Here is a 26,550-nt window from a genome sequence, read left to right as displayed (position 1 = left end):
CACTGATGATGAGGACGATAAAGATATGACAAAATGTACTCCTACATCAACATCATCACCACAATCATCGAGTATGTTTATGACTTTAAATTTTTTTAGGTCAACATATGTTTAATTCAATGCCTTCCCAAAAATGTAGACCATTGGTGTCATACATATCAGTATATATTCATGTTGACACAGAAAATAATTTTAAATTCAGAACAATATTTGTGAATTTCTCCACTGTGAGTCTAATAAAGGGCAATGTAATGTAATGTGATCTAATCTAATCTTGCACAAGGAGAGTGGGAGGAGGGAGAAGCAGTCACTGATGCTGAGACAGCAACATAGCCACCCGAAATCCAGTTATGTTTGCTGTTGGGTATATTACAGACGGTACACATATGTTGTGTTTTATTTGTATTTACAATAATAATAATAATAATAATAATAATAATACATTACATTTTAAGCGCCTTTCAAAGCTCTCGAGGACACTTTACAGTCAAAGACAAGCATAGGTACAAAAATAAATAAAATACAATCACAAATAGAATGCAATAAATAAAATACAATTAAATAGAAACACGAGACCTGTTTTTTTGTGCAGGTAGGTCAGATGGGAAGATGATGCATGTCAAGAAGGTGCCTGTTCCACCACAGCAAACAAAAGGTAAACTGTTTTCTCTTGGTTTGTGACTGAGTTATCATCTGACAAGCAACAGTGGTGAGGGTCTATATACTGTATGGGTAGGGGAAATATGATACATTATTTTTGTTTTTGATTACCATAATGTATTGTTATCCTCCAAAAAAATGCTCTCTCTTCCTCCTCATTACATTCTATGGGATATTTAGTATTGAGCAACTTCAAGTTAACGTCGAGGGTGTATAGAAATTGGAATGGAATCTTTAAAATCATGTTTTCTCAGTAGTAAATAGATAAGCATTTCTTCATGTAATGTAAACCCCTTACAAAATAAATGGATCCCACCCAAAAAAAATCTGAATTGCATTCAGACCTGCACTGTGAACATAGCACTAAAGTACATATTCCTGATTTTGTAGAACTCAATATATTTATTCTGTGTTTACTACTAATAGGTACATTGGATGGTAGGGCGGAGCTGATGAAGTTCTCTGAAGGTAAACTGTTATCTAGTGGCTTGTGAATCATCATTTGATGTATAAAAACTACAATACTGTTACAAAACAGACCAATGATGACTTTAGACAGTAATGGCCTGTGTCTTAACTTTTGGAGGAATATTAATTTACTGTCTCATTTTATATAGGGAAGGAAGAAGTAAAAATGAATGTAAAAAAGTGGACAGAAGAAGAAATCCATGCTGTGGAGAAAACCTTGATGGACTCCATCAGGTCTCTCAAGGTTCCAGGCAAAGACGAATGCATGAACTGCATTAAGGCTTCACCAGAAGAATTGAAAGGGAGAACTTGGAAGGGAGTTAAATATTTCGTGAAAAACCGCATTGATAAATTAATGAGAATGTCCGCAAAACGCAGGTAAGGTTAGGTCCGAAACTAAGGAAAGGTTAGGTTTGGCAGCTGGAACAATGCATTGTTTTTATGTATATGTGTCATGTGCACTTGTTTCTGGCACATTTATATACAACACAGAGACAATAGCTTTTATTTCAACATATTGAGTTTTTTTTTCTTGAATATTTGTCGACTTAACTTCTGGACACACCAATTTTGTCCAGCACTTTTATTTCAATCTTGAATGTTTTACACGCAGTTGTTCATATGAAAGCAATTTGTATTTATTTTCTTACCACAATGTCTTGAATGTTTGAAATTTCAGGTTGATGTATTTCAATTAATAAAAAGATCCTTCTTACCGCGGGCTCCTCGGTAAGAAGGAAGGAGCGTCAGCGCAGAGCTCCGATGCGTATATGGAACTGTCACGGGTTGGAATTGAAGCGGATTTATGAGGGACAGGAGATGTGAGACAATCTCTTTTCGTCAATGGATGCTACAGCTGCGTGTTTGATTTCACGTTTTGCTTGTAGTCGACGTGCACATTCCACCATGATGTCCCCGATCCACTGGTGAAGAGACGCTTTGATCCTCTCCTCTTTCATCTGGATCTGCTTTATGTAACAAAGAAGGTACAGAAAGTGCTTAAGAATGAATGTCTCTCTGTGTTGTCATGTTATTTGTTATTTAGTTTTTAGATGGCCATTTCACAGTAAGATCAGAGCATTGTCATCAAATGGTGAGTATAGTTTTTGCTTTTTGGAATGTTGTTGTGCCGATTACCATACCAAGCCCGAATACAGAGGGTTGTGTCAGGAAGGGCATCCGACGTAAAAGCTTGGCCAAAACAAACATGCGGATCAAACCTCTAAAGATAGAGGACACTGATTTGCTGTGGCGACCCCATGAAGGGAAAAGCCGAAAGGAAAAGAAGTTCTTTTGACGCCGCGAGAGTAGCTGCCTTTCCAGCAGCTTCTGCATTTTGCTTTTCTACTTTCATTTCTTTCATAATTTTGCTGCTGTGAAATGTAAATTTCTCCATTGCGAGACTAATAAAGGCAAATCCAATTCAATCCAATAAATATGCAAGATAAAGTATGTTTGTTCTAGCCACTTAGATTGTCATTTATGTATGTGTGTGTGTGTGCGCGTGCGTGTGTGCATATGTATATGTATATGTATATGTATATGTATATGGAAGGACTCATTTGGTAATTAATGGGTGTATAAAAATCAGTTACAAGCGAAATAAATTGAAATTCAACAAAATTTTCATCAGCATTCGACATGAGAAATTAGAGACAAAATATCATATTACCTCTACCCTATTATTAAAAAAAACAACACCAGCATTATGTTTAGTTTTAAAAAAGGTAAACTTCTTCCTCTGCCTGCAGTCCACCAATCATGGAGGTGCGGTTGGCACCGTTGCTACCTGAAGGCCCCATCTTTGCCGCACCACTCACGCTGGCCTTATGGGATCGAGGCTGCGGTGGCGTGGGATTGGGCACCGGCGTGGGGGCATTTTCACTCAAGCTCTCCACTGTCACTGATGACTGGCAGGCATAAACAAAACCAAATTATATTTCAGAAATTGTCATTGAATGTACTGAATTATGGCAAATGCTGCATTTTTGCTGAAAATAAGACAGTGAGAAGTGTTTTGAAACATCATCAGCAAAAGTAACATCAAAAAATAAAGGTGGTAAATGAGCAGTATTGTAAAATGTTCAATATTGAAACCAGTTCCACTCACATTTCCCACAGAGGCATCACTGCTTGCCTCAGTCTTCTTTTTTCTTGCCATTTTGGGATTCCAGTGACAAACCAGACTGTCATTTTGGACACTGTAGTTCTTATGGCCAATCAACCAATAGGTGTTCATTTTGCCTTTACCCTGGCAGGAGGAGGCAGAGGGATTTTTAGATGCAATGATAATTTGAACGATTGGGAAATCAAAGTAAACTTCACTGTAGGGAAATTGACTTGGATGCTACGTATGTTATTATTAAGTCTGTGGTAAAGGTAAATAAAAAGGACTGGTGACCCTTGCGCTCACCTTGACTTCAATCTCTCCTCGAAGCTGCAAATCATAAGCAAAGTCTTTGGTAAGGGCCAAGTAGGTTGCAGAACTTGTGTGGATTTTTTGAGCTGTAGCAATGTATAAAATGATATCCAGTAAAGTCTCGTTATATCGATATCAGTCATATCGATAGTACTGCTTATTACGATACTATTTCTATGAACGCAAGGAGAAAATTTACATGCCGCAGGATCGGATATATCGATAGTCCGGTTATATCGATATTTTATCCGACTCCCGTGAATATCGATATAACGAGACTTTACTGTACTTGTTAAAACACACATGAATAGAAATATTCATGATGCACAAAAAATCACTTATAATCAGAACAGTTTTGACTTGCAGTTTTTGTCACGTGAAAATGATTGAGGATGTAACACGCAGCTATATGTCATCATTTATTTCTGCTTTGTGTGGATAAGAATGAGCCTTGAAACTAAGAGAGAGCTGGAAAAAAATGTAAGAATTGAAAACACCACAAACTGCAGGAGTGGATTGGAATCGTATCAGTTACGACATTGGATGTCAGGAATTTCAAATCATGTTTTGGGGACACCAGTAATGGAGATGTCAGTGTATTTTTCGGTAGTTCAAAGAAAAAGCCAAGTTAATCAGCTCACTACCGTGTGGCCGGACTGGCGTAGTGGTATGAACATATCAGGGGCAGTGTGATTCTTGTATTTTGCATATGTAAACAATAAAAGTTGTATGAGGGGCAAATAAACGGGGAGTGTGATTAGCGGGACAACTGCTGTCATTCAGTGTTATGTAAATTTGCTCCTGTCGATTATAAAGACAATCGTCCCTGTGCGTCCAGTCTTTTCTTGTCAAACTCTGACAGCATCGCTGGAGGTCTGTATTTTACTTGGCACTATCCTGAACTGTGTTTCAGGGTGTTCATGGAGGTAATTTTCAATTTGGAAAAAGGCATACTTTTCTTGAGGCCTTCACCGACGGGTATAATTGTAAGGTGTTGCGTTTCCAAATTTGTAACAGCACTCCAATATTGACATTAGACATCAATGACTGGTGCATGTGTTCATCGCTCAACATACGCAAACTAGTGGACTCCATTCTAGATGCCGTATTCACCGTATCCCCAAACAGGCAATATCGAGGCATCTTGTAGCCCACGATTCCAGCCACACATGGACCTGATCGGGACACAAAACAATAGCAGAAAGACATTGGGGGTAAAAAAACAACAAGTCACACCAAAAAAAATGACCCCAAGCTAATTTGTGCCCCAAAAATGCCTTGACCTGTGTGAATTCCAGCTCGGAGTTGCAACCTCTGGTTGGGCATGTGAGGGATGAACACTTGTCGGACTGCTGCAACCAGATCAAGAGCCATCTTGGCAATCTCGTCAGAATGTTTGTCCCCATTCCTCTCGGGTAGTCCACTCACCACCATGTATGCGTCCCCAATTGTCTCAACCTAGGTGAAATGGCGCACAAATCAATACGTAGCAACAAAAATTAGGATGTTTTTAATGATAACTTCTTTTCCTTTGGGCTTTTCCCTTCCGGGGTCGCCACAGCGAATCAGTGTCCTCCATCTTCAGAGATTTGATTTGCATGTTTGTTTTGGCCAATCTTTTACGTCGGATGCCCTTCCTGACACAACTCTGTATTTATCCGGGCTTTGGATCGGCACAATAAGACACTGGCTTTTGTCCCCTTGTGGCTACAGAACAAGCAACTCTATGAACTCAATAAAGATGAAGATCCTCGACCAAATCGAGCCCCCCCCCCAAAAAAAAAAACTGCATAATTGAGGTGCATATATAATGAAATAGGCTATATATGGTACATGAAATGTAAACGTGTTAGTTTAATCAAGATATTTAACCCTCCTGTAGTCTTCGTGTCAAAATGACCCGATACTGCGCTTAAAATGCTTAAAAAAACATCATGAATGATATTTTTTAATTTAAATTCTATAACTTTTGCTAGATTATCCCCAACTATGGAAACATTGAAATTTCCTTTCATTCCAATTTCCAATGAAGCTGTACAAAACGGTACAAAGATGATATTCGGGTCAAAATTACCCATGAGGCACATTGAGTTGAAATTAGTCATGTTTTTTTACACGCCACAGAATGTTTCACTGTTGTAGTTGTGTCTCAAAACAATTAGTTGTACATGTGAACAATTCAGTAGCAGACAAACCAGACAATTTCGGTGGCATTCTCGCAGATGGCAGAACTCATTTTTTTGTAGATTTCAAGAGGTTATAAGGGTGCTAAATATGACAGGAGTTCTAATTCTGTGTCCTGACGCTATGGTTGTACATTATGACAAAAGGTGCAGTATTTGCATAACTATCAGGGGCAACCCTTCCAGCAGTCACCATTAGTCATAGTTACAACAATAACAACTTCAAATGAAACAATGTGATCTAAGAGAATCAAATCGTCTGTGTAAGCTCTCAGTCGTACAGAAGTGGTCCATCGATGAAAACGTTTCTTCAGCCGTCGTCTGTACTTCTTTGAAGGTGTGGGACAGTTCACTCCTCATCTGAAAAGCATCATCAGCTTGGAGCTACCAGTACAACTTCAGTTCGCTGACACCTTCAAAGAAGTACAGATGACGGCTCAAGAAAATCGAACTTTGTCCGTTCCTTGTGTGTGCCATCTTAAGTTTGTGTTTGTGTGTTTTCTCATTTTGAATCACCTTGTATACATCATAGGAGTCTATTCGTGTGTCAAAGCAAATGTAGAGGTTGTTGAGCATTTCCACGACTTGTAAAGGAGTGCAGGAAGCTGAGATGGAAGTGAAACCCACAATGTCCGAGAAAAAAATGGTCACCTAGAATAGAAGGAATAAACATTAAATTCAAAGTTTACTTTTTTTCTCCACATACAGTATGTCTGCTTCACATAAATGCTTTGTGTGGAGATTTTGAGTTCCCATTTCAAATCCACTGGTTAATTGTTGAAGCTTCAAATAATGACCTAATTTCAGTTTGTTTTTGCAACAGGGCTTGCTCTTAAAAATATATTGATGCACATTTTCTAAATAACTACTTTTCAATTATGCGCATCCAAAGTTTCATCCATTTCACACCATTAGAGCTGCCCCCCCACACACTATGCTGCACCGAGTGCTTTTAGTACAGCTGTTCAAACCTCTTCAATAAGCCAAATGCAATTTTCACCTATCAAACTTGTTTTATCTTGTGATGAATATGGAACAGAGCAATTATAGGTAATTACGCCAACAATAGCTACAAAGGGGAGCAAAGACACGTTCATTCAGCATGTCTGCAGATGATGTAATGGTAGCGTCCTTACAGCAGCCTCGATATTAAAAGCTCAGAATGTGTTTCCAAGGAATCAGAGAATGTATGGACTGGAACGTATTACAAAAGACTACATTACAAAATAAAAGGATACCTAGAAATCTTCAAGCATTTCTGACTGATATGCCAGATTTTAAAAGAAAATTTAATTGAAAGTTGCTTGGCTCTAAATAACAAGTTTCTCAAGACTCTTCTTCTTTTCCTTTCGGCTTTTCCCTTCAAGGGGTCGCCACAGCAAATCAGTGTCCTCCATCTTTAGAGGTTTGATCCGCATGTTTGTTTTGGCCAAGCTTGGATATTTCATGTTTTGCTTTTGAGTCCCGTGAGGGGTTAAAAAATATACGATGGCTCAAAAGAGCAAATATCAAAACAGAAACCTGAATATTGGGCCGGATAAGATTGCTTCAGAGCCCTGCAGTGACTCATGAGCAAGAGGCCTGATCAAAAACACGCCTATTGTGTTTCCACCCGCTAGAACGCTTGAGAAAATCAACAGTTCAGTTGGATTCATTGGGTCTTTGTTTGTGAATTTCTCACACACCAACCTTCTCATAGCTCTCCGCCTCAACGTGTTTATGCCGGCGGAGCTGTTTTGCAACCGATTTGGGCAGCATTTGATGCAGCAGATCTTCGGCCAGCTGCCTTTGACGTCTCAGGTCTTCCGTCTTCTCTGTTAAATTACGTGCATAATTTTGAATCCACTCAGTCATTTGCTTGAAAGAGAACATGACCACCGGGTAGATGAGGCAGGCAATTGCCAGAAGGCTGATCTTCATACTGAGGCCCGAAGACACCGAGCGAGATGCCGTTCGGAGTGCAGGCACCGCACGCTCATACAAGCACCGCTGGGTGTCATTCAGCATTTGAAGTCCGGTGTGGGACCCGGACAGCTTTTTGTTTGAGTCTGTGATTTCCCAAAGATTTGTGTTGAAGATTTGTTTGAAATAGTGGCTTGAGTTGAACCTTCCATCAATGTTCTCTAACCAGCAGTCATGTAGTTGTTCTGTCATGAGTGCAGCCAAGTTCAAGTACTTTAACACCAAAGTCCACTCGTCCTGGAAGGCAGGTAACGCTGCCATATTGGGAAAGTCCTGTAACTGGTGGTTGAGTTCTTTGAAGGTGAGCAGAAGCCTTGCAGAAAAAACATCTCCCCAGTTGGAGTCATGTTTGGTTTTGCTGAGACTTTCTTCTTCTGTAACCCACATATCAAGAAGCCCTCGAATGAACGCATTCAGAGCCCAGGGATCGTTTTCATTTGTTGTATTTGTATCCAGTGACGGGTGCATTAATTCATCAACAGGCCTTTCAATCTCCTGGCAAAATTCAGCCACCCTAACGTGGCAATGCATCCCATTGCCATCTCTATGGCCCACGATCTCACCACACAGGTCCAAGATGGGCAAGACAACCATAGAAACACTTGCATTGAATGTCTCATTTCCTCCGTCTTTGCTTAACAAATGGCGCATCAGTTGAAGCTTACTGACTAGCGCCAAGATAGTTGCAGTCCGGCACGAAGCCAACTCTTCGTAAGCTGCTTCCGTAGAGTGGAGCAATGCAAAATTGGAACTGAGGTCAATGGATACAGAGCCGAGCAGTGCCAGGAAAGACAGAAGGCAAGCTGTCAGAATCCGACGAACGGTCCGACCACTGCCGGAGTTGGAAAATAGGACACACCTGCAATTATCACGGACAGTAAACAACATGTCATTCTCGGTGCCATTCTTGGGCCTATAGAGAACCTATAATTTAAAACTAACATTTTGTGTTCATTTTTATACCAATAGTTCAGTGGCAGATGCGTCTCCCCATGGCATCAATTACAAAATTGCACAATTTAACAAATCTTTAGTTCTCTGCCAATTTCTGAAAATGTGTCTGTGAGCTAACAATGGGGCTAATTTACATGATCTTGCTGCCACCAAACTATTATTTTTCTATCGAATACCACTTTTGGAATTATTGCCAAAAAGTTCAGCCGTGGTTTCATCAAGCAATAACATATTTTCCGACAAAAAATGAATTATATTCACAACAGAAATAAAAAAAGTGGTTGGTTTACTTAAATTTGGTATAAAGGTTTCCTGGAATGAGCTATGCAAATAGAACACAGTATATACGTATATGTATACACAGTATACTGGATCATCTGCTCTCACCTGCACAAATGACAGTCTGTGCTCACGTCTTTGCAGTTGCCCCTTGGAGCAACTCTTCCCTTTTTAATGAATCGTCTTTTTAGAGAAGCTGAGGACAGTGTCCTTGATGCAAAACAATCCCTTTTCATTAATTCCAGCGTTGACATGAGACTTGTGCTGCAAAGTTTCCTCTCGAGCACAGGCTGCTCACAGGACCGTCTTCTCAAACGATGGACCACTTGCCATGAGCAGCAATAGTAAAGTGATAGTACTCTACGATGAAGTACAATTACAGTAAGCGCCTATAGTTAACTTCCGTTTTTTGTCCTCTAAAATACAAACAGACTCACAGAAAATTATTTGCTTGCTTTGTGATAGTCACGGTTTTGATTGACATTGACTGTAAGAATGATCTTGTTTTCCTAAAACACTGTATTATATTGTTTATATGCAAATTAATCGTACAATTATTTTATCAATATGCAGTTAATGCAAAAAAATGCATTCGGGTTGTTGGATCAAATTGGTAAAACTCTTTATTATGGAGGATAGAACCGGAAATAGTGTTTCGTTGTTTGCTGTTGTACAAGTATTAGTCACGCGCACGTACAAGTCATTGAAAAGTGTTGTCGCGTGCCGTTCGAAGAGTTGCGTTGTACTTTTGTTGTAGTTCGAGGTAATGAACACGAAGAACTGATCAACTATTTTTTTTGCCGCAGTGTAAAAAGCTGGAGTCGAATAAGTGTTGGCGGAGGACGAACGGTGAGTGAATGAAACGTCGCACGCAGAACAAAGGGGTCCTCTTCCCTGAAACTCACCATTGTTTAACCCGGAGGGCGCCTCTTTACTCAAGTGGCCCAAAGGTGGGTTTGGACACAAATAGTTATTTCTATTCCTCAGTTATCGCGTCCTCTCGGTAGACACGGCCGTGCAAATGTAACAATTAACTCTGTGGAGCTCGCACGTGAATTTGCAAGCCCTGGTAAGCACAGATTTGGTCAAGTGCTTGCTCATCTTTCTTCATTCATAAGAACATGATAATCACAAGATTCTAGGTCTATTGTGCTCTGATGTTCACAGAACTCGTGGCAATCTCCATTCAAAATAAACGACTGCGTGAGCAAGAGGTGTCCCCTGCTTACGACGAAATTCTGTCCCGTGTCGTAAATCGGAACCAATCGTTGTCTATTTACTAACTTTCTGAAACATTGAGGTAAAATCATAAAAATGCCTAAAACACTCCTCGCTCCTAAATATAAACGGGATTAAAAGTTTTTACGGTGTGAACGTGGCTTCATGTGACTCCAGACACCTGACGACATATTCTTATGCTGCACTAACAGAAACGACTAATTTATTCATGAGCATATTTTTGGTTTGTAAAACTCTGAACTGCGATTGTGGTGTTAATTTTTTCCACCCTCAACAACCAGCTTTGCCGGTAATGCTTTAAGGCAGGGGTCTCCAACTCAATTTACCCGGGGGCCGCTGGAGGCAGCGTCTGGGTGAGGCTGGGCCGCATCAGGATTTCCACAAGAAAAGCACAGATAAAACATTCCAATGTTCTCAAAATCGTTATTTTTAACACACAAAAAATGAATTAAATGAATACATGGAAAAATGATTTAAAAATAAATCAACCAGTAATAAATAAATAAAATAATTATAATGATCATAAGGCAGACACAGACTGAAAAAAACCACAGGAAAACTAATTATTTTAATAAAGTTTCAAATGTCTGTATTCACAGTTCTTTAACCTTTAAAGGACAACCAACATCACTTTTTTGTTTCCTAACTGACACCAGAAAAATGGTTTATAGCATCTAAAATACCTAAAACACGCAGTATGATATGTTTTGTCATATGCAAAACACCCCCTTGTTCGTGGTGTCGCCCCAAGACATCTTGCGTTGCTGGAGAATCAAAACAATGGCTTCAGATTCAGAGAATATGCATTCTTGTTACTCATCCAGTTATGAATATGATTCAAATAGTTCTGAAGAGGAAAGCATACATGTTTGCAATCGATTAAATAATTTAGTCCGTACCATTTTGAGGTATCTGGGGGCAGGAAATGTAGCACCAAAAGAGGCAGAAAATGGTGACAAAGCCCCGTGTAAGGAATTAATCAGCCTGTTTTCACAGGCTGATTAATTCCTTACACGGAGCTTTGTCGCCCTCTTCTGCCTCTTTTTGGTGCTACGCGAAGTTTTCAGACCAAACAAAGTACAGCAAAATGCATTGACGTGATGGAAGGACTGCTACAATGTGTCCTTTTTTCAGTCAGGGGCGTTCCTTCAGTGACATAATGTGAGGACTCATCATCAACTCAAAAACAAGACTTCCGGAATATTCAGCGGTGGCATATGCGGTGGAATCTTTGTAAAATACGCTCATTAGAAGTCATTTGAAGCGATTTTACAAATTATGGACACAACTTGTCCGGAGACGTCGGTTGTCCTTTAACTTTCCTCACATAAATAAAATATTGAACATGAACTGTCCTAAACATGGCTTCTCTTGCCTACTTCTTGCTGCTAGAGACCTGGCAGCGGTTCTTCTCACAAAGCCGAGCCACATTTGGCTTGAGTGAGGAGACAGTGGAGACTCTGAGTAGGGCTTGAAGATGCTCATCAGTAAGTCTGGACCTGTACTTGGACTTCTTGAAGTTCAAGGTGGAGAAGAGCTTCTCACATAAGTATGTGGTCCCAAAAAGACACATGGTCCGCTTGAACATTCGGGAAAGTTCAGGGAAGACGGGGGTTAACTCACTCAAAAATTGCCCAAGCTTGTCTTCTTCTCCATTCACATCCCTGAACTTGGCTTTGAGTGCAGAGTTGCACTTTAGGTCACAGACCTCCATTTGGAACACAGGAGGGGCATCTTGCACATCAAAAGAGAATGGGTCCGCAAAAATTTTAAATGTGGCTTTGTGCATCTTGAAGTCTGCAAATCTGTGATCAAATCACATCGCTTTCTTCATTTCTGAGCTAAGAGCAGTGGAGGACTATAGGAGCTGAGTGGAGTCGGCGGCTTCACGGCGGCTTCACAGCGGCTTCTCCTGCACCCGGCGGAATGAATGAATGAGTGAGCGAAGCACTGGACAGCCTGACCGATGTGCCACCCTTCAGAGCGTTTTACCCCACCGTGGTTCGTTCAGCTGCACACACAAGTTTCATTCATATCAATCATGCGGGCCGCACTAATAGTAATCATTCATATCAAGGTGGGCCGCAAAATATTCTTTCGGGGGCCGCAGTTGGCCCGCGGGCTGCGAGTTTGAGACACCTGCTTTAAGGCCACACCTCGTCAATGTTCACCACCTGGTATATTAATCTCAATGCACTATGTCGATCCTGTTGAATGGAACCCTGCGCGAAACCCTATTTGGGGGGCAAAAAACCCCAGCCCACCACCAACACGCAGGATATTGACACTGCACCTCAAGGAGCAACAGTAAATGCCAATTAGTGAAAAAGAGGACCCCCCCCTCCAAAAATAAGCTTTGTTTGTACCTGATTGCAGTCATTTTGCCTTTGTTTCCCATTATGTTTACTTTCTTTAAATGGATGGATTATTAATTTATATCACAATATTGCAGTCTCTCCGTCAATGGAGCCACAAGGGGGCACAAGCCAGTGTCTTATTGTGCCGGTCCCAAGCCCGGATAAATACAGAGGGTTGTGTCAGGAAGGGCATCCGACGTAAAAAAAAAACTTTGCCAAAACAAATATGCGAATCAAACCTATGAATCCCATACCGGATCGGTCGAGGCCCGGGTTAACAACGGCCGCCATTGGTACTGTTGACCTTCAGGGTGCCAGTGGAAAATGGACTACTGTTGGCCGAAGAAGGAGAGGAGGGAGGTGTGCCCGGGGGAAAAGAGAGAAATGGAACGCCAAGAGTATAGAACTAAGAGTAGGAACTTTGAATGTAGCAACAATGACAGGTAAAGGTAGAGAGCTGGTTGACATGATGCAGAGAAGGAAGGTAGACATACTGTGTATCCAGGAGACCAGGTGGAAAGGGAGCAAGGCTAGAAGCTTAGGGTCAGGGTTTAAGTTGTTCTATCATGGTGAAGACAGAAAGAGAAATAGAGTTGGGGTTATCTTAAAAGAGGAGTTTGTTAGGAATGTCTTAGAAGTAAAAAGAGTATCAGATAGAATGATGAGTCTGAAGCTAGAAATTGAAGGCGTGATGTTCAATGTTGTTTGTGGGTATGCCCCACAGGTCGGATGTCAGCTGACGGAGAAGGAGACATTTTGGTTGGACTTTGATGACGTCATACAGAACATCCTGAGAAGTGAGAGGGTTGTAATTGGTGGAGACTTCAATGGACATGTTGGCGCAGGAAACAAAGATGATGAGGAGGTGATGGGCAGGTTTGGACTCCAGATGAGGAACGCTGAAGGACAGATGGTGGTTGACTTTGCTAAGAGAATGCAAATAGCTATTGTGAATACTTTCTTTCAGAAGAGACAGGAACATAGGGTGACCTATAAGAGTGGAGGCAGAAGTACACAGGTAGACTACATTTTGTGTCTACGGCGCCATTTAAAGGAAATCAGTGACTGCAAAGTAGTGGTTGGTGAGAGTGTAGCCAGACAGCATAGGTTGGTGGTGTGTCGGATGACGCTGGCAGTGAGGAATATGAAGAAAACCAAAGGCTGAAGTGAGGACAAAATGGTGGAAGTTGAAAAAGGAAGAGTGTTGCATGACATTTAGGAAGGAGGTAAGACAAGCACTGGGTGGGCAAGAGGTCCATCCAGATGACTGGCAAACTACAGCGAACATAATCAGAGACACAGGTCGGAAAGTACTTGGTGTATCGAGTGGAAGAAAGGTAGATAAGGAGACTTGGTGGTGGAATGGGGAGGTGCAGGAGTGTATACAGAGAAAGAGGTTAGCAAAGAAGAAGTGGGACACTGAGAGGACGGACGAGAGTAGACAGCAGTATAAGGAGATGCAGCGCACGGTTAAAGTAAAGGTGGCAAAGGCCAAACAAGAGGCCTATGATGACTTGTATGCTCGGCTGGACAGCAAGGAAGGTGAGACTGATCTTGACAGGCTGGCGAGACAGAGAGACAAAGATGGTAAGGACCTGCAGCAGGTTCGGGTAATTAAGGATAGAGATGGCAATGTATTAACAGGTGCCAGTAGTGTGATGGCAAGATGGAAAGAGTACTTTGAAGAATTGATGAATGAGGAAAATGAGAAGGAACAAAGAGTGACTGTTGTGGACCAAGACGTAGCAAGCATTAGCAAGGATGAAGTGAGGAGGGCGCTGAAGAGGATGAAGGGGGGAAAGGCACTCGGGCCTGATGATTTACCAATCGAGGTATGGAAGTGTCTTGGAGAGGTGGCGGTGGTGTTCCTGACTGGGTTATTCAACAAGATCTTAGATGGTGAACAGATGCCTGAAGAATGGAGACGAAGTGTACTCGTGCCCATTTTTAAGAACAAAGCAGATGTGCAGAGTTGTACTAATTACAGAGGAATAAAGTTGATGAGCCATACAATGAAACTCTGGGAAAGAGTAGTTGAAGCTAGACTAAGAGCAGAAGTGAACATTTGTGAGCAGCAGTATGGCTTCATGCCAAAAAAGAGTACGACAGATGCAGTGTTTGCTTTAAGAATGCTGATAGAGAAGTATAGAGAAGGTCAGAAGGAATTGCATTGTGTCTTTGTAGATCTGGAGAAAGCGGATGACAGGGTGCCCAGAGAAGAGCTGTGGCATTGCATGAGGAAGTCTGGAGTGACGGAAAAGTATGTCAGAGCGGTACAAGACATGTATCACGACTGTAAGACAGTTGTGAGGTGTGCTGTCGGTGTGACTGAGGAATTCAAGGTGGAGGTGGGACTCCACCAGGGGTCAGCTCTGAGCCCCTTCTTTTTTGCTCTGGTGATGGACAGGCTGACAGACGATGTTAGACAAGAATCTCCTTGGACCATGATGTTTGCAGATGACATTGTGATCTGTAGCGAGAACAGGGAACAGGTGGCGGAGAAACTAGAGATGTGGAGATATGCCCTGGAAAGGAGAGGAATGAAGATCAGTCGCAGCAAGACGGAATATATGTGTGTGAATGAGAGGGATCCAAGTGCAAGAGTGATGCTACAGGGAGAAGCGATAAAGAAAGTGGAGGATTTTAAGTACTTGGGGTCAACTGTCCAGAGCAATGGAGAGTGTGGAAAAGAGGTGAAGAAGCGTGTCCAGGCAGGCTGGAGCGGCTGGAGAAAAATGACAGGTGTGATGTGTGATAGACGGGTTTCAGCTAGAATGAAAGGAAAAGTGTATAAAACGGTGGTGAGACCAGCCACGATGTTTGGACTGGAGACAGTGCCACTGAACAAAAGACAGGAAGCAGAGCTGGAGGTAGCAGAGCTGAAGATGTTGAAGTTTTCTTTGGGAGTGACCAGGTTGGATAGGATCAGGAATGAGTACATTAGAGGGACAACTCATATTAAAGGCTTTGGAGAGAAAGTCAGAGAGGCCAGACTGAGATGGTTTGGACATGTCCAGAGGAGAGAGAGTGACTGTATAGGGAGAAGGATGCTGAGCCTTGAACTGCCAGGCAGGAGACCGAGAGGAAGACCGAAGAGGAGGTTTATGGATGTGGTCAAAGAGGACATGAAGGTCGCTGGTGTGAGAGAAGAGGATGCACAAAACCGGGATAGATGGAGGACATTGATTCGCTGTGGCGACCCCTGAGGGGAAAAGCCGAAAGGAAAAGAAGAAGAAGATTGCAGTCTCTCCTTCCTCACTGTCAAAACGACCCTCGACCTCGTTTGGGTTCTGCTCCCAGACTATCGGATTGACGCTTCCTATGCTGGGGCAAATTAAATCTTCCTTTGGGCATAGTTGACCTCAAGTGAGATTTTATTCACTTGACTTTAAAAAAGATAAGAATAAATCTCTATTCCAGAGGGTGACTCCACAAGAAGGATTGATTGTCTGCCTCGCAGAGGTGCAGGGTTCCATTCTGGCTCCGGCCTTCCTGTGAGGAGTTTGCATGTTCTTTCCATGCATGGATTTTCTCCGGGAACTCCAGTTTCCTCCCAACTTCCAAATGCATGGCAGTTTATGGGAGCACTCTAAATTATCCCAAGGTTTGATTGTAAACGCAGATGTGTGCTGGCAATGATTTCAGGGTGCCCTCCGCCTACTGTCTGATGACAGCTGGGCTAGGCTCCAGCACGGCCACGACATTTCTGATAAGTGGATTGAAAGATCGATGTACTCCACACGAGGGTTCAAATTTACCACTGGCACGCCATGCATTAAGCAATAGAACTCCATTTCATATAGACGACGTGGCGTTTTTGGGGTGCTTTGACTTTCCCCACGAATGGCACCTTGCGCATTCACACATACAGCCAGTGACGTGCGGTGAGGTTCATGGCTGGTGAGACACTGAAGTCATCACAGTAAGATTTACAAACATGTGAACTCTACAAAGTAGCTTATTCACCATTTGATTGGCAACAGTTAATGTGTTTTGTTTAAAATGTCATGTCAGCATTCTTTACATATACAAACTGTAGCATAGAAAAAAATAAATAAAAAACATTATCGTGTTACCTTTACTTATAAATGAAAGTCCATGCGCCGCTCCTTCTGAAGAAAGGCATCGATAACTTCTTTGTAAAAGCCTTCCTTATGTCTGTGTAAACTCTCAGTCGTACAGGAGTGGTCCATCGATGAGAAGGTTTCTTCAGCCGTCATCTGTACTTTTTGAAGGTGTCGGACGTTTCGCCTCCTATCCAAGAGGCTTTGTCAGCGAACTAAAGTCTGACTAGTCGTCTCGGCCCTATTTATATATCCCTAATGTATGGCGGCGCCGGACACAGCTATGATAGGTCCCTACTCCTTACTTACTTTGCTGCTGTGAAATGTAAATTTCTCCACTGTGAGACTAATAAAGGCAAATCCAATCCAATACTCTCAGGGGGGGGGGAGCAGAGGACCACTCCCTAAATTTTCAGAAACTCCTTCAATGTAAGGTACTGCCATGTATCTATGGCCTGCCAAAAATACATAAAGAAGGGTTCCCCCTCAGACCCATTGTTTGTAGCATTGACTCCTCTACATACAATGTAGCCAAATATTTAAAAACTATCATAGCTCCGTTGGTTGGTAACACAGAATATCACGTAGAGAACACCACAGGGTTTGTAGAGAGGATCAAAGACCTCATATTGGAACCTGAGGAAACTTTGGCGTCTCTACATCTTTCCCAACCCCAGCAGCAGTCTCAGTGGTGAGGACGTGACTGCTGGCGGACGTTTCTCTGCATGAAAGAACCAAACTTAAAGCGGATCACATCTGCCAATTATTGAAAATCTGCCTTAATACTACATATTTTCAATTTCGGGAGAAATTTTATAAACCAATTCATAGTTGTGCTATGGGCTCACCAGTTTCACCCATAGTGGCTAATCTGTACATGGAAGAGATGGAGAAACAGGCCCTCACATCCTTCCCGGGGACAAAACCTAGACACTGGTTTAGATATGTGGACGATACTTTTGTGATAATTAAAAAACAAGAAATTCAATCCTTCACAGATCATCTCAACTCTGTAGACATCAACATTAAATTTACTCATGAGGACATTAAAGAAAACCAACTAGCCTTCTTGGATTGTAAAGTATAGTAATGTCTCGTTATATCGATATTCAAGGGAGTCCGAAAAATATCGATATAACCGGGACTATCGATATATCCGATATCGATATAACAAGACTTTACTGTAATTATAAAAGAGGACGGAGCGCTAAAAACAGAAGTCTTTAGGAAGGCTACGCACACTGACCAATACTTACTTTTTTACTCTAACCACCCTTTACAACACAAACTAGGAGTTATCAGAACCCTCCAGCATAGGGCTAAACTAATATCAACTAGCATTGAAGGTAGAGAAAAGGAGTCAAGACATATCAGGAGAGCACTCACTAACTGTGGGTACCCTCAGTGGTCATTCAACAAATGTCAGAAAGAAAGAATAGGGAATGAAACCAAAAATTCTCAAGATACAAAAAGGAGAGCAGTAGCAGTACCTTACATTGCAGGAGTTTCAGAAACATTACAAAGAGTCCTTTGGCAACACAAAATTTCTACTTATTTCAACCCGATAAACACGTTAAGGCAAAAATTAGTGCATCCAAAAGATAGGCTACCAAATGAAAAACAAAGTAATGTAGTTTATTAAATACATTGTACGAATGAAAATTGTAAAGAGCAGTACATTGGGGAGACTCAACAAATTCTCAAAAAAGCCTTTATCAACATCGCAGGGATAATACTAGTGGGCCTCAATCGGCAGTACATTTGCACCTAAAAGCTAGCAACCACTCATTTGACGACAATGAGGTTAAAATCTTAGCGAAAGAACATAGATGGTGTGAAAGGGGGGTAAAAGAAGCGATTCTCATAAAACAACTAAATCCTTCATTAAACCGGTTTGGTGGGGTGAGGTTCAATTTAGATCGTTAATACAATAGCCTGCTTAAGCAAAACAGGTTAGGCAACATTCGTAATGCTGATGAGGTGATACCGGTGGGAGTGGGGCAAATAGGCCAGTCGTTAGTCAGGAATGTAGGAACAATCAGTGGGGCCACAGGGAGTGGTCCTCTGCTCCCCCCAACCTGAGAGTAGGGACCTATCATAGATGTGTCCGGCGCCGCCATGTCCGGACATTAGGGATATATAAATAGGGCCGAATCAGTCAGACTTTAGTTCGCTGACGAAGCCTCTTGGATAGGAGGCGAAACGTCCGACACCTTCAAAAAGTACAGATGAAGAAACCTTCTCATCGAAGCCTTCCTTATCTTTCTTCAGTTTTAAAGGTCTCTGTCTCAGGAGGGAGAGAGACAAGACAGGAAAAGCAGAAAATGTAGTTTCTTGCTGGACATCCACACAGCCAGCCTTTTCGTGTGTACCAGTCCGTCCTCTGTCACGTTGTCTGAAGCAAACCTTCTCGCTCCGGTGTTGGTCTTCCTTTCCTTATTATCTCCTGCTTCGATTGAAAGTCCAGTCTAGAAAATTCTTTCCATTTAGATATGTAATTCTCCATTCTGAAAATAAGGCCATGCAACACGAAAAAAAGACTGGATGGGTGCACTTAACTTGCTAACTGTTTACTGTGGCTTGCTGTCACTAATTCTATTATTCTGCTGCCGAGGAGTTGCAAGAAGAGTCTCTGTAATCACCAGCGTCCCCTGTCATGAGGCGGGAGAACTGTGTGCCTCACCTATGCACAGTTTTGATAAAAATAAAATAAACACCGTAGTACAGTGTTTTATGTACAGTGACTGTGTATTATATACACCAGCTAAACTGTAGAAATTTAGTTCATATACTAAAAGTGTTTGACCACTTTAATAGGGATATGCAGAAAGACAGCAATGCCGTGTCACTGCAGCGCAAGCCAGCACAGTTAGCATAGTCATTGTGCAATCCATGGTGAGGCTCAGCCGGCTGCTGCTTCACCCCTCGTCTCTACTTACTTAGTATTTGAACGGTGAAAATTCATCGATTTTGAAAAAAATAAAAAAATAGTGAAGTTAAATGGAAAATAACTTTAATGTACAAATCACTAAATAAATAAAACGGTTGAATTTATTTTTCATTTGATATCGCCATGATGACAGGTGAGGCATTGCCTCACCTGCCTCCCCTGACTGCACGTCACTGCATACAGCACATGCCAGAAACTACCACTGAGAAAGACGCCTACCGCACAATTCATGATGGTGATGTGTCATCAGTGTATAATTTTTTTAATCCATTCTGTAAGAATCTATCATTGTATATCTTGAACATTCCATCTGGGGGGGATATATCTTTTTTTCTCTCAGTTTGACTAAAGATTTGTGATGCTGTTTTGTGTTGTCAAGGTGAGGGGCATCCTGTGCTCCAGTCATGACCGCTGGGAATGGCAATACAACCAGTAGTCTACACAGAGGAGAGAACAAGCCAGCCCAGGCCATAGTCAAATCCCATATCCTGACCCATTTAATAGAGGGCTTTGTTATCCAGGAGGGTGCTGAGCCTTTTCCTGTGAGTGTTTCTGTTTGGGCCACACGCACACGCACGCGCGCACACACACACACGCACACACACACACACACACACACACACACACACACACACACACACACACACACATTAAGTGTTGCAATAGAAGGGCTCAGTAAAGATGTCTGGAGGTGACAAACAAGTCAATATTAGAAAGTAAGTAAATATTATGTTAATATTTAAAAATGTAATGGTTTATTTAATTTCCACATTCATTGACTCATGAAGTATTTTTCAAATGGGCTCGGCATAATATACTCAATGATGTAAAATAATATTAGTGGGATCGCTTGTATTCATTTATTCAGCATTTATCTGCTAGTTTTCTTTCAAAACATTTTTTATCAGAAAAGGTTATGTGGTGATCGATGTGGTATAGTGATGTAGCTAATATACGTTACGTCTGTGTAAGCTCTCAGTCGTACAGGAGTGGTCCATCGATGAGAAGGTTTCTTCAGCCGTCATCTGTACAAAAGTGAAGGTTTCGGACGTTTCGCCTCCTATCCAAGAGGCTTCGTCAGCGAACTAAAGTCTGACTGGGGATATATAAATGGGGGCCGATACGACCAGTCAGACTTTAGTTCGCTGACGAAGCCTCTTGGATAGGAGGCGAAACGTCCGAAACCTTCACTTTTGTACAGATGACGGCTGAAGAAACCTTCTCATCTAATATACGTTATGATTGAAAGAACTAAAATTAAAAATGTAATACTATAATCATAAGGTTGTTTTTGTTTTGTTATGGTTTAGCACTTCACGTGCAAGGAGCAGCCAACAGAGGGCGGCACTGCCCTACTTGCCTTCTCTGCATGTACTAGGCGAGACTGTATATAGCCATGGATTTGAAAACCAGGCTGTATATCACAAAATGGGAAAATATACATCCATGTATCCATTTAGTAATCCGTTTATCATCACAAAATCTTGGGCATGCCATGCGCGTTTTTAATCACACCTCAAGACAATTTTGAACATTCCATTAACCTGCCATTCAGGTTTTTGGAATATGGGCGGACGCCAGCTTACCCAGAGAAAACCCACGCAAACACAGGGAGAACATACAAGTGTAAACTAAGTATGACTAATGATCAAGACAGATGTCATTTTCCAATTTTGAAATGAGGATTATCTTTGTGTCCATAGGTGGAACACCCTTCCTTTTCAGTCGATTGTCTCAGGAGAGATACATCAGAATCAAGAATGAATGGATTTCTGCCAAAGGGTAATTCATTAATTTGATTGGATCAGATGGGTATTTTAAGTTGTAAATGAATAAACATATTTAAAGACGTTTGATTTTTCTCCCCATCCCTTCAGATTCAAAAGTTCGACAGGAGCCCATGCTCACCTGCGAGCTTTGTGGCAAGGTAGACTTTGCATACATCTTTAAAAGGTCCAAGAGATTCTGTTCGACACTATGTGCTAAAAGGTATGTAGTCCTCAAACTCAATATCAGAATCAGAATCAGAAAACCTTTATTCGTCCCAGAATGGAGAAATTTGCAGTCCACAGGATCAATTTGAAAGGGGATGGGGTTGGGGGGGTGAAAGGATAGAAAACAAGATATTCTACGCATAACAAGATAAAAATGTCAACTGTATACTGTGAAAATGTAAATGTGCAAAACCGTTTCATAAAAAAAATGTACATAGTGCAAGTATCAAGAAAGGCATATTGATATATTGCATCAACCCATATTTACAAGTGTCCAGTTTTTTTTTTCACATGTGATCATTGAGAATTGCAAAGCCTGAAAGCAGTCGGTAGGAACGAGCGGTGGTACCGCTCCTTCTTGCAGCGCGAGTGTAATAGTCTCTGGCTGAAGGAGCTACCCAGTGCTGTCAGGGTGGGCAGGAGGGGGTGAGAGGGGCTGTCCATCATAGCTTTTAGTTTAGCTAGCGTCCGGCTGTTTGTTGCCCACCTCCTCCAGAGAGTCCAGCGAGCAGCCCAGGACAGAACTGGCCCTCTTGACAAGGCGCTCCAGTTTTTTCCTGTCCCGGGTAGTGATGCTTCCTGACCAGCAGACAATTCCATAGTGGATGGCTGAAGCCACCATAGAGTCATAGAAAGTCTTTAGGAGTGACCCCTGAACTCCAAAAGACCTCAGTTTCCTGAGTAGGAAGAGGCGACTCTGTCCCTTTTTGATTAGGGCATCAGTGTTTGTAGTAACACCCAGGTACTTGTAGGAGCTCACCCTCTCAATGTCCGAACCCTGGTTGTTCAACGGTGTTCAACCCTGGTTGTTCAACGGTGCCGGTGAGGATTGTTTCCTGCAGAAATCCACTACCAGCTCCTTGGTTTTCCCAGTGTTGATCTGGAGGTGATTCTGCTGGCACCAGTCCACAAAGTCCTTTGACAGTCCCCTGTACTCCCAATCGTCTCCCTCTGTAATGAGGCCGACAATAGCTGAGTCATCAGAGAACTTCTGAAGGTGGCAGGTTGGGGTGTTGTAGTTAAAGTCAAAGTCAGCTTTATTGTCAAATATGCTAATATGCATGACATACAGCACAGATGAAATTACTGTCCTCTCTGACCCAGCATGCAAGGCACTTATAATGACTTTAACACAGTGATTTTCAACCACTGTGCCGCAGCACACTAGTGTGCCGTGAGAGATTGTCAGGTGTGCCGTGAGAAACTACCCAATGCCCCTTTTTCAAATTTAAAATTTTACAAACATTTATTAATCATTTTCTGCCAATATTATGTCATTGTCCTGTGTCCGCGCTGAAAAGACTGGGAGGGTAATTTAATATTCGTCCGTGTGGCATCACGTCAAAGATTGCCTCTTTCCTGCGAGAAAAAAAAACGTGCCCTGGTTCAAAAAAGGTTGAAAAACACTGCTTTAACAAACGTAATAAACATAAAAACACCAATTTGCCGGGAGAGGGGAGCCGCTGCGTGTTCACGCGCCACCAAACAAATATGACAACACGAAGACAGAGTCATTCATTCTTCAGGACTTGCTGTACCCTCTTTGTGATGACATGAAGCAGTTCTAGATGAAAGAGGAGAGGATCAAAGCATCCATTTCAGCAGTGGATCAGGGACGTCGTGGTGGAATTTGCACGTCTACTACAAGCTAAATGTTGAAAGCAAAAACGAAGCTGTAGCATCCATTGACGAAAAGACATTGTCTCACATCTCCTGTCCTACATAAATCCGCTTCAATTACAAGCCGCGACAGTTCCACAGACGCATTGGCGCTCTGCGCTGACGCTCCTTTCTTCTTATCGCGGGCTCCTCAAGCCATGCATCCATCCAACCGCAGACTGACCAACCACACCGGCCTTTCCGCTGAACAAAGCGGGGCTGTGAAGATGCTGCCCATTACAGGCGCAAAAAAACACAATGGCCCCAGAGCTGTCCAGCGATGACAGTCAAATGGGTCCGACATTCCTCCCATTCAAAAACAGTACTGGCATATTCATGCTGCCGAAAAGGCGCAACCGCTCAGCACAGTCTTCTCCTTGATGATTGTTGTGGCCAAAAATGCTGAAAAACAATCCATATCCGTTCCACACGACGCACAACAACATAAAGTGACAAAAGAAAACACAATAACAAGACAAAAACAACAAAAAAAGCAAGGCTCATGAGAGCTCTTGCAGACGGCTGCCTACTCTTGCGCCATCTTGGGAAAAAAAATCGGCAGTACATATGCACCTAAAAGCTACCAACCACTCATTTGACGACAATGTCCAAGGTGTAGAGGGTGAACAGGAATGGAGCCAGGACTGTCCCTTGTGGCGCTCCGGTGCTGCAGAGAAGCCTGTCCGACTCACAGTTCTTTACCCTCAATATTGTGTGGGTCCTGAAATTCGAGTGACAATGACAAAAACCCTGGCACTGCCGTGGACACATTTTTGCACATCTGACAGTGAATGAGTTAAGTTCCGCAAAATATGTTTTCCTTGCATTTCCGTTGTCGAAGGTTGTAATGGGTGTCAAAATAACAAATCCGTAAACGGCGGGTGTATGCCACATAGTCAGCTGGTATACACTGCGGCCCTATATAACCCTGAACGGGATAAACACTCAAGATGCAATCATGAAATCACCAGGAATGAATACACAGGCTTCGATTAAATGTTTCCGCATTATATCAATGCATCGCTGTGTCATTTAACACTACTGTACTTACATAGTTGTCACCACATGTCGCTGCTGCACTACATTGTGGTAGAAAAGCATCATAGATTTTGCTTTGGAGTTCATATTCCACAAATACAGGATTAAACATTTTTTTACACTGTTGAGGGCGCTCTGAACACAATCTTGTCAAAAAAATGTTGACTTTACGTGTCTTTACTTGACACAAAGCAATCAGGTTTGATTTATTGGTCAAAACTTAAAGGACAACCGACGTCTCCGGACAAGTTGTGTCCATAATTTGTAAAATGGCTTCAAATGACTTCTACTGAGCATATTTTAATAAGATTCCACCGCATATAGCTATATTTTACGTTTTAAGACTCGCTCTGAATATTCAGGAAGTCTTGTTTTTGAGTTGGTGACGAGTCCGTACGTGATGTTGCCTCAAAATGGCACATATAATTCTTTAATCGATTGCAAACATGTATGCTCTCCTCTTCAGAACTATTTGAATCATATTCATAACTGGATGTGTAACAAAGCATATTCTCCGAATCTGAAGCCAATGTTTTGATTCACAAGCAATGCAAGACGTCTTGGCGTGACGTCACGAACTGGGGGCGGGACTTTCTGAAAATGCCCAATTCGCAGCTCAATTTTTTGCAGATTTTTGACACTTTAAGTAATTTTTATTGGTGTTTTGCATTTGACTAAAAATATCATACTGCGTGTTTTGGGTATTTTAGATGCTATAAAACGTTTTTCTGATGTCAGTTAAAAAACAAAAAAGGGACGTCGGTTGTCCTTTAAGCAGAGTATTTTTGTTCCAAGATACAATGTAGGATGCACAAAAAGGATGGGCCTCTTCCCAAATCGCAAATCCACCCTGGAGGAAACGAAAAAACAAAAAGGACTGAATGAACCCCCCCAAACACCAGTTTGGAGTCGAAAGACGAGGTGCGACGCAAGTCAGCTTAAGCTTTTATTAATGTTAAAAACTTCCAGAATTGTGATTTTTGAAAGTAGCTTTTTTTTGTTTACTTTCAGACATCTTCCTGCATTCGGAAGTCATCTGGCCATGTGACTCACCCCGCTCAGGGGGAATCAAGCCAATGTTCTGACTTGTCCAGCAATAAAGAAGACTGTTGGGGACCCCGGGCGCAAGGCATTGATGTCCCGCGGGACCCTGGGCAGTGGAACGTGGATGACGTTTATGTTTTCATCTGCTCTTTGCCAGGTGGGGCCTGTCACTTGTTCCAATCACTCCTGCTGGGTGCTTTTCCATTCTTCACATCTGTATTGTCCATTAGTTGTGCAAAATACTTTTGGGGGGGAAACAGAAGTGTCTATTAATAATTTGTCTTCATCGCACTCACTCACTAACTTAAGTTTCCAAATATGTTTTCTTGAATAGCATCTAAAGACACTAAAATGACTACTTTCTGTTGCTATATATTTATCAATTCAACCTTCTGATACTGTGGAAACCAATAATTAATTAAAAAAACAGATTTCTTCAAATGTTTTATTACATAGCACTTCAAAAGGTTTTGCACAAGTAAAATCATGCTCATTTGCCTCCAAAAAGGAAAAGTTGGCACTTTGTAAGGCTTTTAAGCCTGTTTGGATAGCGATGTGGTACTTGCACATTTCAGCAGGAGTTTGCAAAGCTGCGCCTGCACCCTCTCAGTCAACCGTTTGTCTTCAGGCTGTCTGGAAATCGCCGAGGGCTTTCGTACACAAGAGATCGACGGACAGGCACTTCTCCTGCTAAAGGAGGACCACCTCATGGGGGCCATGAACATCAAACTGGGGCCCGCCCTAAAGATCGCTGCCCACATTGGCATGCTCAAAGACTTGTAGCTTATCTGTCATGCGCATTTTATATTTTACCCTTTAGTGCAAGCAATCCAACAGAGTCTGAAATGTTTCATGCCACGTGTCGTAATTGCATACGTGGTTACTTTCAAGAAATCCTCTATGTCACAGCAGTTCAAAAGATTAGTCACTTTTATTTACATATTTGCTCTCAAGTTTTCATCATAAAATGGAACACATTTGTTAGAGAAGCAACAGCTTGTGTTGATCGTTTTCAGTGTGATGTTGCAACACTGGCAAAACCCACCATGTCTTTTACACAACATAGCAAAGTGATGTAATTCCTGTAAACCTATTTTTTTTTGTTGTACAATTTCAGAAATATGTTTTTAATGTTAGGGAATTAGCTCCAATTTATCATGAGGGAATTAAATACATTGTAAATATTCATATGGCAATCAGAGATTTAAATTCATCACATTTTGTTGAATTGATTCAAAAATCACATTTGGAAATGTTATTGAAAAAACGATTTTAAAAAA

General features: G+C 41.8%; 2 protein-coding genes across 3 annotated transcripts; one reads left to right on the top strand and one right to left on the bottom strand.

The window, feature by feature from the left end:
- Positions 1–1,858: 1,858 nt before the first annotated feature.
- Positions 1,859–9,278, bottom strand: LOC148903487 (uncharacterized). Of its 2 annotated transcripts, none has more exons than XM_089003534.1 (9): positions 9,034–9,278; positions 7,420–8,551; positions 6,247–6,381; positions 4,831–5,005; positions 4,624–4,722; positions 3,542–3,633; positions 3,239–3,379; positions 2,918–3,038; positions 1,859–2,096 (listed from the first exon to the last, which is right to left on the bottom strand). In XM_089003534.1, exons 1-9 carry the CDS (start codon positions 9,177–9,179, stop codon positions 1,999–2,001), a joined length of 2,139 nt encoding a protein of 712 aa, XP_088859660.1. In that variant the 5' UTR covers positions 9,180–9,278; the 3' UTR covers positions 1,859–1,998. The 2 variants fall into 2 exon arrangements, with proteins under 2 accessions (XP_088859660.1, XP_088859670.1); XM_089003544.1 differs by having other exon boundaries at positions 1,859–2,093.
- Positions 7,429–26,475, top strand: LOC148903486 (polyhomeotic-like protein 2). The gene is given in 10 exon segments (XM_089003561.1): positions 7,429–7,530; positions 9,732–9,875; positions 11,557–12,165; positions 19,915–20,077; positions 21,239–21,317; positions 21,413–21,524; positions 25,022–25,110; positions 25,113–25,147; positions 25,238–25,427; positions 25,899–26,475. Coding segments are annotated over 7 exon segments (798 nt in total). The 5' UTR covers positions 7,429–7,530; positions 9,732–9,875; positions 11,557–12,165; positions 19,915–19,939; the 3' UTR covers positions 26,054–26,475.
- The last annotated feature ends 75 nt before the right edge of the window (positions 26,476–26,550 follow it).

Source organism: Hippocampus bargibanti, linkage group LG01 (assembly GCF_051943395.1).
Source record: "Hippocampus bargibanti isolate YZ-2025 linkage group LG01, ASM5194339v1, whole genome shotgun sequence".
NCBI lineage: Eukaryota > Metazoa > Chordata > Actinopteri > Syngnathiformes > Syngnathidae > Hippocampus > Hippocampus bargibanti.
This window is presented reverse-complemented; position numbering and strand designations above follow the sequence as displayed.